Here is a 16783-nt window from a genome sequence, read left to right as displayed (position 1 = left end):
GTAGATGCATAGTTTTAGTTCTGATATTTAAGTCTTTATTCCATATCGAGTTGCATTTTATAGACAGTGAGAGAAAGGGGTTTTCATTGCATCTTCTGCGTGTGCATATCCACCTTTCCCAGAGCCACTTATTAAAAACACTGCCCTTTCTTCAGTGCATGTTCTTAGCACCTCTATTGAAAATCAGTCGGCTCTCTGTTCTTTTGTTGGTCCATATGTCTGTTACTATGCCAATATCATGTGGTTTTAACTACTGTATCTTTGTAAGATACTTTGAAGTTAGGTATTGTAATGCCTCCTGCTTTGTTCTTTTTTGGTCAAGATTGCTTTGATTATCAGGGATTTTTTTATGGCTCCATATAAACTTTAAGATTATAGTTATGAAAGAATGTTACAGGTATTTTGGTAGGAACTACACTGAATCTGTAGTTTTTTTTTTTTTTTTTTTTTTTTGGCCAATATGGACATTTTAACTAACAGTAATGAGTCTTCCATTCCATGAACATGGGATGCCTTTCCATTTATTTTTTTCTTCAATGTCTTTCATCTATGCTTTATAATTTTCCTTATAGAGATACATCTTGTCTTTGGCTAAATTCACTCCTAGGCTTTTCAGTTTTATTTCTTGTAACTATAGAAAATGACATTGCTCTCTTGATATCTTTTTCAGGTCATTTGGTGTATAGCAATGCTACTGATTTTTGAATGGTGATTTTGTGTCTTGTAACTTTGTTGAATGTATTAGCTTTAACAGTTTTTTGGTGGTCTTTTGAGTTTGCTACATATTAGATCATGTAATCTGAAAACAATGACAATTGGACTTCTTCCTTGACAATTTGCATGCCGTTTACTTCTTTCTCTTGCCTAATTGCTCTGGGTAGGATTTCTAGTACCATGTTGACTAAAAATGGTGAAAGTGTACATTCTTGGTTTTTTTTCCAGATTAGAGAGAAGACTGTCAGCTTTTCCTTTCAATATGACATTAACTATTAATTTGTTATATATGAACTTTACTATATTGCAGCAATTCTTTTCTATGTCTAATATGTTCAGAGCTTTTATTATGAAGAGATTTTTAATTTTATCAAATGCCTTTTCTGACACCATTGAGATGATCACATGGTTTTTATCCCTCATTCTGTTGATGCCATGTAGCATGTCCATTGTTTGCATATATTAACCATTCTTACATCCCTGCCATGAATCATCCTTAATCCTATGCTCTTGGATTTGGTCTCCTGCATTTTGTTAGGGAACTTTCCTCCGTCTTCATCAAAGATATTGCCTGTAGCTTTCTTTTGTTGTTGTTGTGTCCTCTGGTTTGGTATCAGGGTTTGAGAGAATTCCTTCCTCTTCTATTTTTTTTTTTTTAACACTTGAAGATGTGCTATAAGTTCTGTTTCAAATGTTTGGTAGGATTTACAGTGCAGCCATTTGAACTTGGGCTTTTCTTTGATGGGAGACTTTTTACTGCTTCATTCTTTTTTTTTTTTTAAAAAAGATTTATTTATTTTATTTGAAAGGTAGAGTTACAGAGAGGCAGAAGCAGAGAGAGAGAGGTCTTCCATCTGCTGGTTCACTCCCCAAATGGCCACAGCAGCTGAAGCCGTGCTGATCTGGAGCCAGAAGCCAGGAGTTTCTTCTAGGTATCCCACATGGGTTCAGGGGTCCAAGGACCTGGGCCATCCTTCACTGCCTTCCAGGCCACGGCAGAGAGCTGGATTAGAAGTGGAGCAGCTGGAGCCCTTATGTGATGCCGGCACTGCAGGTGGTGGCTTCACTTGCTACACCACAGTGCTTGCCCCTAATTCACTCTTGCTACTTGTTACAGATCTGTTTAGGTAGTCTATGACTCAGTCTTGGTAAGGTGTGTTTTTCCAGGCATTTGTGCATTCCTTCTAGGCTATCAGCTTTGCATATGATTGTTCTTATTAATCGTTGGTATTTCTGTGGTGTGTTGTAGTGTCTTCATTTTCATATCTGATTTTATTTATTTGAATCTTCTTTTTCCTCACTCTAGCTAAGGGTTTTTCATTTTTGTTTATCTTTTTGAAGAAAGAATTCTTTGTCATTAATTTTCTGCATTTTCTCATTTAGTGTCTACTTCCTTTATTTCTGTTCTGTATTATTTGTTTTCTTCTACTAACTTGGGGGTTTGGTTTGTTCTGGTTTTTCTAGTTCCTTACAGTGCAGGTTTAGGATGTTTATTTGGGATCTTTTTGTATTTTGATATAGACGCTGACTACTATAAACTTCTTTCTTAGTACTGCTCTTGCTGTATCCCATAAGTTTCGGTATTTTGTATGTCCATGTTGATTTGTTTCAAGAAATTTTGAAATTTCCTTCTTAATTTCTTCCTTGGTTGTTCGGGAACAAGCTTTTAAATTTCTATTTGTATGGTTTCAATTTTTCCTTGTTATTTATTTCTAGTTTTTTTGCCTTGTAGTCAGAACAGATTCACCATATAATTATTATGGTTTTTTTTATTTTGCTTTGTTTCTTCAAGAAAGCAACTTGTAAAACTATGTTTTACATACACAGACACACATACACACACATGTTCTTGAAAAACTTCATGGAAAATACATATTACGAGAAAAGCATGCATGGACTTAAAATTTTTTTGCACCAAAATAAACTTGTCTTTTAGTTCCATTTTCTGCAAGCGTTCGAAGTACTTACGTGTGTATGTATATAGACAGCCATGTGCTGCTTAAGGAGAGACATATTCTGAGACATGTGTTGTTTGGTGATTTTGCTGTTGTGGAAACAGCATAGAGTGTACTCACACTAACCTACAGAGCACAGCCTGCCGCACAGCCAGGCTCTATGGCGTTTCTATGAGCCTACTGCTCCTGGGGTAATGGTGAAGAACAGGAGATTAAGTCAAGCATAAAACACTAGGATGCAGTGGGCAGACACGGTGAACACGTGACATACGATGCTGCTGCCCGCACCACATGACAAATTGTTTCATAGTAAACTTTTATGTTTACAAGTAAAAGGGGTATATTCTATAATAAGTATCTGAACCAGCAACATAGCGGTATTGTGTCGCTCCCCCTCTTCATGGAGGAACGACACAGGACCCTGCGCTGTTCTTTCGTCTGCTCGGCCCTCCCCGGGTTTGCTGCTGGTTCTTCCCGGGTTGGCTACCATCCCTTCCACCTCCGTGGAAGGGCGGTTCCCCCTGCCACATTCCCCACTTCCACGGGGGAGCGGCACACTGCCGGCCGGCCCTCTCGGGGGCTGCACAGGTGTTCCTTCAGATAGATGTTCCCCTTAGATGTTCCTGGTGCATGTTGTCTCTCTCCTCCTTTATAGTCCTCTTCCACCAATCCCAACTCTGCTACCCACACGCCGAGTACGCTGCTCTCTTCCAATCAGGAGTAGGTCCTACAGTTTATTGGTTGAACTGGAGGCAGCTGCGTAGAAGCTGTTTCTCCCTTCTCAGCGCCATATTGTGGGAGAACAGATGCATAGAATAAGTCTTAATTCCAGTAACTTAGTCTAGTCCGAGTTGCTCCCCACAGTATTGATTGTTATCACGTACTGTGTGCTGTACGACGTCGTAGGGGCTACGTTTGCACAGGGCTGGCAGTATGGCAGGCTTGTTTACACCTGCGTCACCATGGACAGGTGAGTGGTGTGCTGTGCTCTGATGTCAGATGGCTCTGATGTCACTAGGCACAGGCATTTGTCAGCTCCACTCTCACTTCAGGAGAACACCAAGGTTTGCCACTGATGGATATATTGTTATTGGGATATGACGTATGTGTGTGCGATGTGGTGTGTGTGTGTATACTTGCATGTACAGTATAAACATACACACATAATTTTCCCTATGCAGTGTTAAAATCAGCATTGTTCATCTCTGATTTTTTCTACCATAAGATGAGGTTATCCGAGGCAATGGATGTTACAGCTGAATAACTAAACCAAACAGAAAACAGACCCAGACGCTGATACTCCCCGTGTGCTTGTCCCCACCTCGCTAGCCTACCTTCTCATCATCACTCTGCAGCCTCACTGTCATCTGCCACTGGTAACCCTCCACTCCTCTGTGTGAACCTCTGACATGAAATACACATACACAGAGGCCAGCGCCCCGGCTCAATAGGCTAACCCTCCGCCTAGCGGCGCCAGCACACCGGGTTCTAGTCCCGGTCAGGGCGCCGGATTCTGTCCCGGTTGCCCCTCTTCCAGGCCAGCTCTCTGCTGTGGCCCGGGAGTGCAGTGGAGGATGGCCCAAGTGCTTGGGCCCTGCACCCCATGGGAGACCAGGAGAAGCACCTGGCTCCTGGCTCCTGCCTTCGGATCAGCACGGTGCGCCGGCTGCAGCGCGCGGGCCACGGTGGCCATTGGAGGGTGAACCAACAGCAAAGGAAGACCTTTCTCTCTGTCTCTGTCTCTCTATCTCTCTCTCACTGTCCACTCTGTCAAAAAAAAAATTTAAAAAAATATACATACACAGGTACAAACACACATTCCTCTCATGTTCCCTGGAAGCACAGGTGGATGCTACATGTGTATTAGCTTCGGCTGCAGTGAAGCCACAGACACGCTTTACGGCAAGCTTATTATCTATGTGACTGCCACTGTAACATAGCAGGTTAAGCCTCCACCTGCGCCACTGGCATCCCATGTGGGCGCTGATTCGAGTCCCGGCTGCTTCACATCCTACTCAGCTCTCTACTAACGCACTGGGAAAGCGGAGGAGGATGGCCCAACTGCTTGGGTCCCTGCACACACATGGGAGACATGGAGGAAACTCCTGGCTCCTGGCTTTGGCTTGGCCTGGCCCAGCCCTGGATGTTATGGCCATTTAGGGAGTGAACCAGTGAATGGCAGGTCTCTTTGTCTCTCCCTCTCTCTCTCTGAAACTCTGACTTCCAAAATAAATAAAAAATAAATCTTTAAATAAATAATTGAAGAAGTGTCCAAACAGAGTTAGATCATGCTTTCATCCTTATTGGTATTAAATTATACACAAGAAAAAAACATGGGAACACAGAAAACTACATAGTTCTTTGAGTAGAGTGAAGCTAAATATATTCCGAGTGACATGAGCCACGTAGCATTTCCGCTTACCTTCCATGACAAATGCTCATGAATTCTAAGTGGCAGAAGTCTTGGTGAAAGTGGAGGATCCAAATCCAAGTGAGGAAGCCTACAAGGTGCATCTGCTGAGTGGGCGGACACTTCTTAAAACCGCCTTTCTTAGAACTCGGTGTTTCACATTTTACCATTTACTGCCTAAAACAATTCTGAATTCTGCTCGATCCCCTGTACTCACAGCTCAGAAACATGTCGGTGCTGGAAGAGACATCGGGACAAACTGACCCAAATCAGCAGGTCACATACTTACTGCCGCACGCAGGCATCTGGCAAGCCCGGACGAGCGGGAGCCCCGGCAGACCCCGGCACATCACCTCACTGAGGACCACGCGCCGGCCCTTGGCCGTCAGCCTCTGACACACCTGCGTTCTCCTCTGGGTGCCGGCACCACAGCTGATGGAGCACTGCAATGAGAATCGTGCAGGCATCAACGGGGTGTGAGCGGGCAAAGCCAGCCAGCAGCCCCAGAGCCTCCCGGGGGTTCAGCAGGGGCCAGCAGCAAGGAAGCCATTTCCCGGGCTGGGGTCTCACCGAGGATACCCCGAGCTGCGTTCTGCTCTCCACTCCCCCTCTTCCTTTCTCTTCCCCTCCCCTGTTCGCTTCTCTTCTCCTTTCTCTCCTTTTCTTTTTCATTCTGCCCTGCCTCCCTTCCTCCCTCCTCCCTCCCTTCTCTCTTTTTCTCTCTCTCAGATTCTCTCTGAAATTCCAGTAATTCATTGTCATGGGACTTATTTTCCTGGTACTATGACATATAATTTATCTAATTTTTATTAGGTATTTTATGCCATTTATTTGAGCTATTTATATGGCAAAATGATTTTTAATAAAACCTCATCCTCATTGCCAAGAATCCAAGAGATAGAAATGTATAAAAAGATTTTAAAAAAAATCAATCCAACTCCTATACACAAAGTAACTTTCATTATGTCCACATGTAATTTTAATTCAAACATCTGATGCAATTTTATTAAGTACATTAGAAAAAAGAAATTAAAGTAAAAAGAATTGCTGAATGTCTTTTTTTTAAACCTTGTTTACATTCCCAAAAGAACACTCTAAAGTTAAAAGAAGATTCAAGAAACCAATAATGCATTTGGCTAGTGATGGTTTTTTTTTTTTTTTTAAAGATTTATTTATTTACTTGAAAGGCAGAGAGGCAAAGAAAGAGAAGGCCTTTCATCCTCTGGCTGACTCCCCAAAAGTCCACAACAGCTGGGGTCGGGCCAGGCTGAAGCCAGGAGCTGAAACTCTATCAGGGACTCCCACACAGTGGCATGAGCCCAAGTCATCTGCTGCTGCTTTCCCAGGTGCATTAGCTGGGAGCCGGATCAGAAGGGGAGCAACTGGCACTTTTATATGGGATGCCGGCCTGGCCTCTCAGGCCATAGCTTAACTCCCTGGGCCACCACACTGGCCACTGGTTAGTGATTCTTTTTTTTTTTTTTTTTTTTTTTTTTTGATGATACACTTGGACTTGAGCGAGTAACTACGTCTTGCTGACTAGCAAGGATGAGCAAATCAGCACACTACCATTTGCTCTCCAGCTCCTCTCCAAATTCCCAATTAGCTTTCATTATATCATTTAGATAATGTCAAATTTCTGATATTTATCTTCTGTTCCAGATTGTAGCGGCTAGCTGATTAGTCTTATGTATTTATGCACCTAAAACGAATGCATCACTCATATTCCATCTTTCTGACACATCTCTGGATTTGAGGCATCCTTGTGTCTCATCATGACCCTACAGGGTTTCCCAGAAAGGCTGATCAGAATGGCAATCTTTGGCTGCCTGTCTGTTGCCTTTCTCCACGAAGAACAACAGGACGAGGGAATTCATGGTCCTTGTACATTCTTTTTTTTTTTTTTTTTTTTTTGACAGGCAGAGTGGACAGTGAGAGCGAGAGACAGAGAGAAAGGTCTTCCTTTGCCGTTGGTTCACCCTCCAATGGCCACCGCCGCCGGCGCGCTGCGGTCAGCGCACCGCGCTGATGCTGATCCGATGGCAGGAGCCAGGAGCCAGGTGCTTCTCCTGGTCTCCCATGGGGTGCAGGGCCCAAGCACTTGGGCCATCCTCCACTGCACTCCCGGGCCACAGCAGAGAGCTGGCCTGGAAGAGGGGCAACCGGGACAGAATCCGGCGCCCCGACCGGGACTAGAACCCAGTGTGCCGGCGCCGCTAGGCGGAGGATTAGCCTAGTGAGCCGCGGCGCCGGCCTACATTCTTTTTCTAAGAACTGCGCACCTCCTGTGCCACTGTCTCGCACAGAACGCTCCTCTGAAGAAGGCTGAGGCCCAGGAGTGAGTTTTTGTGGTTTGTCTGTCTTGCCTTTTTTGCTCAGAAGCCCTTGAAGTCTGGCAGCTCACACACGCTGTGCCTCAGTGGGCCAGGTTGTCTTGGCACGTGTGCTATTGTGACTTGCAGATAAAGGTTTTTATGAAGGGGAGCTAAATTCCCTTACTTCGAATTTTTTTCTGCACCATTCAGTTTGTTCTTCTGAACACCAGTCCAGCTTACATCTGCTGTCCCTCAATTACCTGTCACATCCAACATCACTTCTAACAGCCGGCCTGACATCACGGCTCTCGTTTCCACGGCTCTGATATAGTCTCTTCCAGCCATGAGCTAGGGCAGGTGACATCAGTTGGTTATCTTCAACACCATCACCAACTCTCTTATTTTCCATACACACTCATATCTGTGTTCAGATTTTGGCATTGGATTGGGTGGCGGGACTAAGACAAGAGCCTCTTAAACAACCGGCTCACTCTGTGATAATTCAGCGACCTCCTGGCCTTTGCATACCTTTGCTTGGTATGAGGAGACACGGTTTTCCCCTTTAGCTCTGTCTGCCCCATGGTTCTACAGGGACATCCTGGGTCTTTTCCGGGTCAGCTCGTATTTCTCCATGCAGTCTCTGGACTCAAGTACCTTGGAGCAATCCATTTGGGACTGCGACACTTTGTCCTAGGGAAGTCTGCACTCTGCTTGGCCCTGGAGGAAGTACTAGTGAAATACCCTCGGCCTCCCTTCTCAATTTGGTCCAGATTTAAGGTCTTTGGCAGGTGTGTTTCATAATTTATAGTTTTTGGATTGTGGCCATTTCATTGTTCATTGAAGACAGAGTGTTCTCTTTCTTTCACTCTCTTTGGGGGTTTTTGGTTGAGTTTCAAAGGAGGAAAATGGAACTGAAAAGAGCCTTTATCAAGATGCTTAACAGAAATCTCTAATGACTATAATTTTTCTGCACAGAGGAAAGCTTTTTCAGGCTTTCAAACAGATACTTTAAAATTATCATTTCTCAAATTTTCATTTTTTAACCAAATCGAATCTAGGAGTCTGCCACACAGTAAAAATATTCTCAACTTTGTTCATGTAACAGAGTGGTTAGACAACTGCCAATCACTGCTCACAACACATCTCTTATGACACCCATTTGACCTGTTTTCCCCATTATGAGTGGTAGGCTGTCTCTGGACAAAGGTCATATGTGACTTTGTTTCTGCCAAGTTCTAAGTAAGGTAGCCATCAGACAATGTTCACAGTTCACACACAGGGAAGGTGACAGTCAATTCTTTTCATTACTACCCACAAAGCAACTTACACTAGAGCTTCTCTTAGGGTTTATTCTACAGACATCCCGTAGATTCCTCAGGAAACAACACAGCCTGAAGCCTCAGATCTCCACAACTGTCAGTGGGCTTTAAACCTGGAGGTCGACTTGGTAGAATACGACAACTGTGTCTTCCATGATCTTTCCCTTCACTATCTTAAATCTGGGGGTGGACATTGACACTGCGGTTAAGATGCTGTTTGGGAGGTCACTGGAGTGTTCAGGTTCAAGTTCCGGCTCTGCTTTCAATTCCAGGTTCCTGCTAAGACACACCCTGGGAGGCAGCTGGTGATGATGGCTCAAGCACTAGGTTGCCGGCCACCATGCAGAGACCGGGAGGGAGTTCTAGGAACCTGGCTTTGGCTTGGTCCAGCCCTGGTGGTATTAGCATTTGGGGAGTGAGCCAGCAGATGAAAGATCTCTCCACCTGTCTCCTTCAAACAACAACAGAAAGTATTAAATATGTTGCTCTAGTGTTTAATGGTATACACTGGTATTGTCAAGAATTCAATGCCAATATGATTTTTCTTCCTCAGCAGCTGACTTGATCCTTCTTGCCTACATGCACAAGTACATTTTTTCTTTCATTAAAAGCCAGTAGTTGGCTGGCACCGTGGCTCACTAGGCTAATCCTCTGCCTCGTGGCGCTGGCACACCAAGTTCTAGTCCCAGTCAGGGCGCTGGATTCTGTCCTGGTTGCCCCTCTTCCAGGCCAGCTCTCTGCTGTGGCCAGGGAGTGCAGTGGAGGATGGCCCAAGTGCTTGGACCCTGCACCCCATGGGAGACCAGGAAAAAGCACCTGGCTCCTGCCATCAGATCAGCGTGGTGCACCGGCCGCAGCGTGCTGGCCACGGCAGCCATTGGAGGGTGAACCAACGGCAAAGGAAGACCTTCTCTCTGTCTCTCTCTCTCACTGTCCACCCTGCCTGTCAAAAAAAAAAAGCCAGTAGTTTTAATAGAATATGTCTTGATCTTGGCCATTCTGGATCAATTTTTGCAGGCTATATGCAATGCCCTTTTGACATGGAAAATTGAAGTTTTTTTTATAGTTTGGTTCTTCTGCATTGTTTCAGGGGTTTTCTTTTCCTGGGACTTGATATTCATAGGACTTTCTTTCCCTCTCTTTTATTTCTGTCCCTTTCACTTGACTACTTTTTACTACTCTTTGACTCTCTTCAGTTCTCTCTTCCTCTGTTTGCCTGATGGCACGGTCTATGTCTGCTCATTCCTGGGTTCCCCCTCCTTTAGGCTGTGTTCTGCAGATTTTCCCCTCAATCTCGTTTCTGATGTGTTTCCATAGATTTCTTAGTTTCTTCCAGCTCATTTTGTCATATGAAGTTACGTTTCCATCTGCTTCCAGACCACATTTCATTATGTTGGTGTCTTATCACAGCGTGGGGTCTGCTGAGGGCCCCACTCAGATAACATCGGTGGTCTTCTGTACCCCCAGGAAAGGAGGGTGTAAGGGGCGGAGTGTCGGGGTAGTCATCGTCACTGTGAAGGGATCCCTCCTCCAGAGGTGAAAAAGGAGTCTTCGACAGTTTGTCACAGTTCTAAGATTTGCATCTTCTGGACTCCCCGGCTCGGGACAACGCCTTTGTTTAGCCCTTGAGTTCCTGCACACCTGGGATGATGACCATGACACTCTTTCCCAGCTACCTGGGAAGTCCGTTCTGGTGCTCTCTGGTCTTCTTAAGGCTGGGGCTGTGTGATCGTCCTTGCACTCAGCCACCCTCTGCAAACTCGAGTCCTCTTGCAGCTTCACACTCTGGTCTCGGGTCTACTTTCCTTGGTAGCAGGATTACTTCCTTGTTGTGGTACTGATTGACTCCCATGCTCCATGGCTCTTGGTCTTGTGTCTTCCTTTTCTTAGCTCTGCCTGGCTGCTGTGTTTGTGGTTTCTGTACACCGTCTCCTGTTGTGTGTGGCTTGGCCTCATTCACTTCTATTACTTTTTCTGTTAAAGTCGTCTGTGTTTTCTTTCCTTTTCTCTGGCAAGGGCAATTGCTCTGTTGGTTTTCTGGTAAGTGCTTTGGGAATATTAAGTAACTATATGACCACCATGATTTTGCTTCACCGAAAGCCGCCTCATCATTTTATTTAAAGAACAGAAAGGCACAGAGAGAAAAGAAGATGGAGACAGACACACACACACACACAGATCTCCCATCCACCGGGTCATTCTGCACATGTCCCCAACAGCCACGGCTGGGCCTGGACAAAGCTGGGAGCCAGGACCTCAACCCACATGAATGGCAGGTACCCAACCTCGACAGCCATCACCTGCTGCCTCTGAGGGTGTGCATCACCAGGAAGCTGGATTGGAAGCAGGGGAGCCCAGGGACGCAAACCAGGCATTCCAGTTAGGATTCCAAGGGGAAACTTAACCACTATGCCAAACACCCATCCCCTCCTAATAATTTTTAAAGAAAATAGTGTTAAAATACACTATGAGATATCATAGTACTCATCTCCCATGGCTTCCACCACCACTTACATGTGGTGATTCCCATAATTATAACCTGGGTGTAGATCTCTACTGAGCTATAATTCTTTATTGATTCCTTTATATACTCTCACAGTTCATGTTTCAAAGCTATACCCATTTTATCTCCCTTTCATATCACCTTCTTAGCATGCTTCTTCTATCATTAACTTTAAAACGAACGTCACCTGTCCATTAGTTTTCCAGGACAGAAATCTGCACTACTTCTCCCTTCTGCTTATTTCCTGTCAATTCCATTACCCAATAGGTCAGTTACATTTCCTGCATGGGTTTCAAAAGTTATCTGTTATTCTCTATCCCAACTGCTTAATCATCCCTCACTGGTTTTATTAAAATCTTTATCTGCAAAGTCTCTCAAGCTCCAGTTCCTTCTTTCTGTAATACTGCTGCAGCCAGAATTATACAACTACAACTCTGCATTTGATTTCCCTATTCAAATATCATCCACTGTACCTTTGGTGATCACAGAGATAATGCAAATACCCAAAGTCTTTCCCAAGCTGGTTGAACCCTCCCCTTTGCATTTCACACAAGTCTGCACTTTTTTTTTTTTAATTTCATTTGAAAGGCATACAGAGAGTAAAAAAGGAGACAGACAGACAGATCTTCAAATGCCTGCAACATCCAAGGATAGGCTGGGCCAATCCCAGGAGCATAGAACTCCATCCAGGTTTCCCACACAAACGGCAGGAACCCAAGTACTTGAGATATTTGATGTCTTCTAAAGAGTGCATTAACAGGAAGCTAGAAATCAGGAGCAGAGTTGGGACCTGAACCGAGGTGCTGACACCACTGTACCAAATACCACCCCCTGCAGTCATTTTTTAATTAGCATTGCCTATAACACTCTCCTGGAATTCAGGGAGACTTAGATGTTTTCCTTTAATTTTCTCATAGCTATGTATGTAGGACACTTTCATTGGACTTTTTTTTTTTTTTTACACAATAACAAACACTATTTCGTCTGCTTGCCTGATTAAACTATGAGTTCGTTGAAGACGGTATTCTTGTTTAGTCCATTGTTTTGTGCCTGGGGTTATCAACACAGCAGCATTCAGCAAATGTCTGTGGATTAAATGACTGAGCACACAGGGCTGTGGAAAACAGGCACAGACAGTTGAATGGAAGCTTTCATAAGTCTCTTTCCTGAAGCAAGTATTTGTCAAGCACCAAGTCAGGTGTTTGTACATACAGAAATGGTTCTTTCTCTCTGGCAGCTACAATCCAGTCAAGATAGTGAGGTGCATTCATATTGTAAGTGTGTGTGTGTGTGTGTGTGTGTGTGTGCGGGGTGATTTAAAATATGCAGAACGGGTACGAGTGCATGGACTTGAATGCACAGAGTGTAGTTTGAATGAGTTAAAGTATGAGTTAACTATCAGACTGAATCCCAAAAGACTGTTATTCAAGTTCAAGAGTGACTATCTACATCGTGACTGGTAATAAGATACTCACAATTAAGACCACAAAAATTGTAATAAAAGCATGAAAGTTTTATAATGAACCTATAGAGCTGGACTATTTTATTTACAGGAGATACGTCTGAATGAAGAGTTCATGCTTTTGGATCAAAGACCCTGGATAAAAACCAAACTAAATCTGCAAGATTAGGGTTGACAGAGTGGTTCGTCAAACAGAGAGCTGTTATTCCTTGGCCCCAACAAACACCATTTATGAAGATAAAGATAAGAAAATGTCTTAGAGAAGCCCAGCCAAGCCTCTTAGACTTTGTTGAAAGGAGTGCAGAGGTTAGAATTTTTTGAAAGCCTTTCTATCTTAAGCACCACCAATGGGCTGAAAGTGTGTGTGTGTGTGTGTGTGTGTGAATAAACCTTTCCTGCACTTGTATGCTGCTAAGTGTTTCACAACAGGTCCCTCGGGGGAAAGAACCCTGATTGTTTTTCCAACGTTTGTGGAATGAACACTCCCATCATTGCTGATTTTAAGCTATCCACCGGATGTCACTGAGCACAAGCTGGGAGGGGATCTTAACTGGCTCTCCCCAGCCAATGAGAACTGGCTCTAACACACTATTGCCTTCATGAGTCATGATTAATAAATGCATTAAAAACTGGAAGGCCATATTAGGACATCCACATGTCCTGGACAGAACTTGAGCTATTCTTTGTAAAAATTTCTCAATGATGGTAGTCTTTTCTTGTTTACTTCGTGTATGGATATGTATTTCAAGAATTGAAGGGTTGGCAGGCATAGGTAATTGAATATAGGAAGTGCATAAGTCACAGATAATTACAAGTATTTGGAAGATGGTGGTACACCGACAGAGACGGGAAGCAGGCTGGGGAAGGTGCTCCAAAAATTTCATTGGAAAATACAATGAAAAGATTATTTTGGTGCAAAAAATTGAAAGTTCCATAGATAGCTCTTCCATAATATACATTTCCATGAATTTTTTGAGGCTCCATATCTGCAGAGCTGGGGATGTGGCATCTATTCCTAGAGTTGGAGACTCTCCTGTAGACGTTAAAGAAATTAGGACACAGAATCCACCACAGAGAAAAAAAAAAGCAATGCAGATCGAAAGGTCAAATATAGAGGGAGACTTGCAAGAAGACAAGCTAGCAGCAAAGAGGCAGTCAGATTTGTAGGAAAAAATACTAAAGCACCAAGAAATACCATAAAGGGGAAAGAAGAAGGTAGACAGAACGGCCAAATGTCTCATCAACGTGTAGAGAATACAGAATGAGGAGGAGGAGGCTGGATTTCAGCCCAGGGGTAGGGGCACCAAACAGGTGTAGTCTGTGGATCACAGGACTCCCCATTTGGGAAGACTCCGTGCATGAGCCAATGGTCCTCTCTTGCAACTTGATAAACTGTGGGTAAGAACTGAAGGCTCCCTTCTGCCTAAGGCTTGGTCCAGGTCCAGGAATGGAAGCAAACTGCTGAGCCAGTGATGGACAAACCGCAAACATGCCGTGAACAGAACGAATGTCGGGACAAGAGGACTATTGGGCCAAGAGGACCAGCTCCGTGAAGAATGGAGGTCCTGGCACAGCTCCTCAGCCTTTCAGCGTCCAGGTTAATGGCCAGTTTTAATGTGGGGAGACTTCATCCAGAACCACAAAATGGATGACTGCCCCCAAGTGAGCCATTCTGCAGCAGAACTACCCATCTGGCAGGAAGCTTTAGGGAACGGTGGCAATTTGGTGCCAGAGTTTCTGCCAACACAAAGCAGCTCTGAAATGGAGGGAAATTTCAGCTAATGGAGAAAAACTGAGCCCGGCAGGAAACCCAAAGTGCCGGGCAGCAGGACGTGTGCCCGGTTGGACTGAATCTGGCTTTGGGAGTCCCAGGCTGACTACGGCTCTGCCTTCCTGTGCATGCACACCTGATGCTCCTACCAGTTGGGAGTTCCAGTTGTGGCTTTGGCTGGAGGTGAGAGGGAGTCTTGGTTGAGTTGAAGTCTTGGTATAGGAGAACGTGCTCCTTGCTCGGATGCATGGCTGCTAGGAAATTGACTGCCTTGGGTTCCATCCAGATCACCTGATTAACCTCCTTTTTTGTTTCCTCCTCTTGTTTTTTCTCTGCAAAAACTCCTTTCATTGAGTGATTTACCTCTCTTGCTTTAGCAGGTCTGAGCTTTTCGGAAGAACACCACTTCAGCTCTATGCTGAATTTTCTCTGACTTTGCAGACTTTTTTTTTTTTTTTTTTTTTTGGACAGGCAGAGTGGACAGTGAGAGAGAGAGACAAAGAGAAAGGTCTTCCTTTTGCCGTTGGTTCACCCTCCAATGGCTGCCGCTGCTGGCGTGCTGCGGCCAGCGCACTGTGCTGATCCGAAGGCAGGAGCCAGGTGCTTCTCCTGGTCTCCCATGGGGTGCAGGGCCCAGGACTTGGGCCATCCTCCACTGCACTCCCTGGCCACAGCAGAGAGCTGGCCTGGAAGAGGGGCAACTGGGACAGAATCCGGCACCCCGACCGGGACTAGAACCTGGTGTGCCGGCACCGCAAGGCGGAGGATTAGCCTATTGAGCCGCTGCGCCAGCCCTTTGCAGACTCTTAAGGAAGAGCATTTACTGGTGGGGCTCTGTAGCATCCAGGGACCTTCCCACAATCACTTGGCCACTGGCCTCAAGGACAGCATACGCCAGATGAGAAGACCATATGGATGCCCAGGAAGTAGCTACCCTCTGAAATATCATAACTGTGAGTGACCAGTGGGGGTTGCTGTGTGATGTTAGGGAGTGGAAGACTTCCCAGAGGAGGAAGCTCAGAGCTGCACCCAGGATGATGTGAGGGCCACAACAAAAACAAAGACCCGAAGGCAAACACAAGGGTGCACGGTAAGGATGTGGCTTCAGTCTCCCGTCACTGGCAGCTGCACAGTCAGTTTGTCCCTGAGAGAAAGGACCAGGAAGGAAAGCAATGGTGTCACCATGCATCTGCACTCTAAAAGGCCAGTGAGGAGAGGTTTTTCCAGAAGACGAGACCAGAGGGAACTGTAAAATTTGTAGCGGAGGTATTTTATGGTATGATAGTGGCTTAATTTGATCCCTGGCTGCATCCAGAAACAAGTGCCCATTCTTCCAACAACCCCTGCGCACTCCTCCAACTCCACTCTTCTTGACTCTTCCTCTGAGCTAAGGCAGCAACTGCTCTAAGAGATCATTGCTTATGGACTAAGCAATCCAAGCAAGGGTGAAGGGCCGGTAAGGAAATGCTTCTCAAACTTCAGTGTGTACCCAACCAGGAGGATCTGGTTGAGAGGCGGACTCTTTCCTTAGCTCTGGGTGGGACTTGCGAGTTTGCATTTCTTCCAGCTCCCAGCTGATGGCCACCAGATTGGTCCTCTGCCACACCAAGGGTACAAGGAAGCAAAGCATCCACAATGCCATTCGTTCCTTCAGCAATGGCATGGCCCCTTCCCTGCTGCAGCTCTGGCCTCAACCTTTCAGAGACAGCAAGTGAATTCTTCACCTATAACAACTGCCTACCCACCAGTCGGGTACCCTCCTCTCTAACCTGTGCCCAGATCCCCTGTTTTTGACCCAGTCTCAAAGGAGTTTCCAAAGGAATGATTGTGCCTTGGAGCCCATGTTGCTGCTTGTGTAAGTAGGAGGGGGAAAGAAAGCAAACCAGCTTCTGGTCACAAAGCTGATGTCGACCTTTCTTTCCCAGCCTAGGCTGGAGATGTTGTCTGTCCTGGAACGGCCACGCCTCTTAGTTTAGGACCCACCTGGAGGAACAGACAGTCCTCCTGTCCCTCATGTCACTGACTCCCAGGGGAGAATGTTGGCAAGTGGCATCATCTCCAGTTCCCTGTAAGGTGAACAGAGGAAGTGGAACACACTTCACCCTACAGCCAAAAATGTGGACTTGCCCTCATGGTGGGCGGGAAGGGCCAACTCCAGTAGATGCTTCCAGCCCAACTTTCTTACATTATTGTAACAATAACTGTAGTTAGAGAGGAACATGGGAGCTCAGAGAGGTCAGGAATTTCACACGGGAACACCCACCTTGCAGGCACTAAAACTCTTGCTAGTGCATGGGAGACGAGAGTGCACACCCTTTGTACTAAACTTGGGTC

The 16783-nt window shown here is 45.3% G+C and overlaps 1 protein-coding gene across 1 annotated transcript in view; it reads right to left on the bottom strand.

Annotated features, from left to right (window-relative positions):
* Nucleotides 1–16783, bottom strand: part of ADAMTSL3 (ADAMTS like 3) — a 411707-nt gene that overhangs the window by 88349 nt on the left and 306575 nt on the right. The window contains exon 20 of the mRNA XM_008275279.4: nucleotides 5369–5522. Coding sequence (XP_008273501.2) covers nucleotides 5369–5522 — 154 coding nt within the window. The remainder of the gene's footprint in view (nucleotides 1–5368; nucleotides 5523–16783) is intronic.

Source organism: Oryctolagus cuniculus, chromosome 12 (genome assembly GCF_964237555.1).
Source record: "Oryctolagus cuniculus chromosome 12, mOryCun1.1, whole genome shotgun sequence".
NCBI lineage: Eukaryota > Metazoa > Chordata > Mammalia > Lagomorpha > Leporidae > Oryctolagus > Oryctolagus cuniculus.
This window is presented reverse-complemented; position numbering and strand designations above follow the sequence as displayed.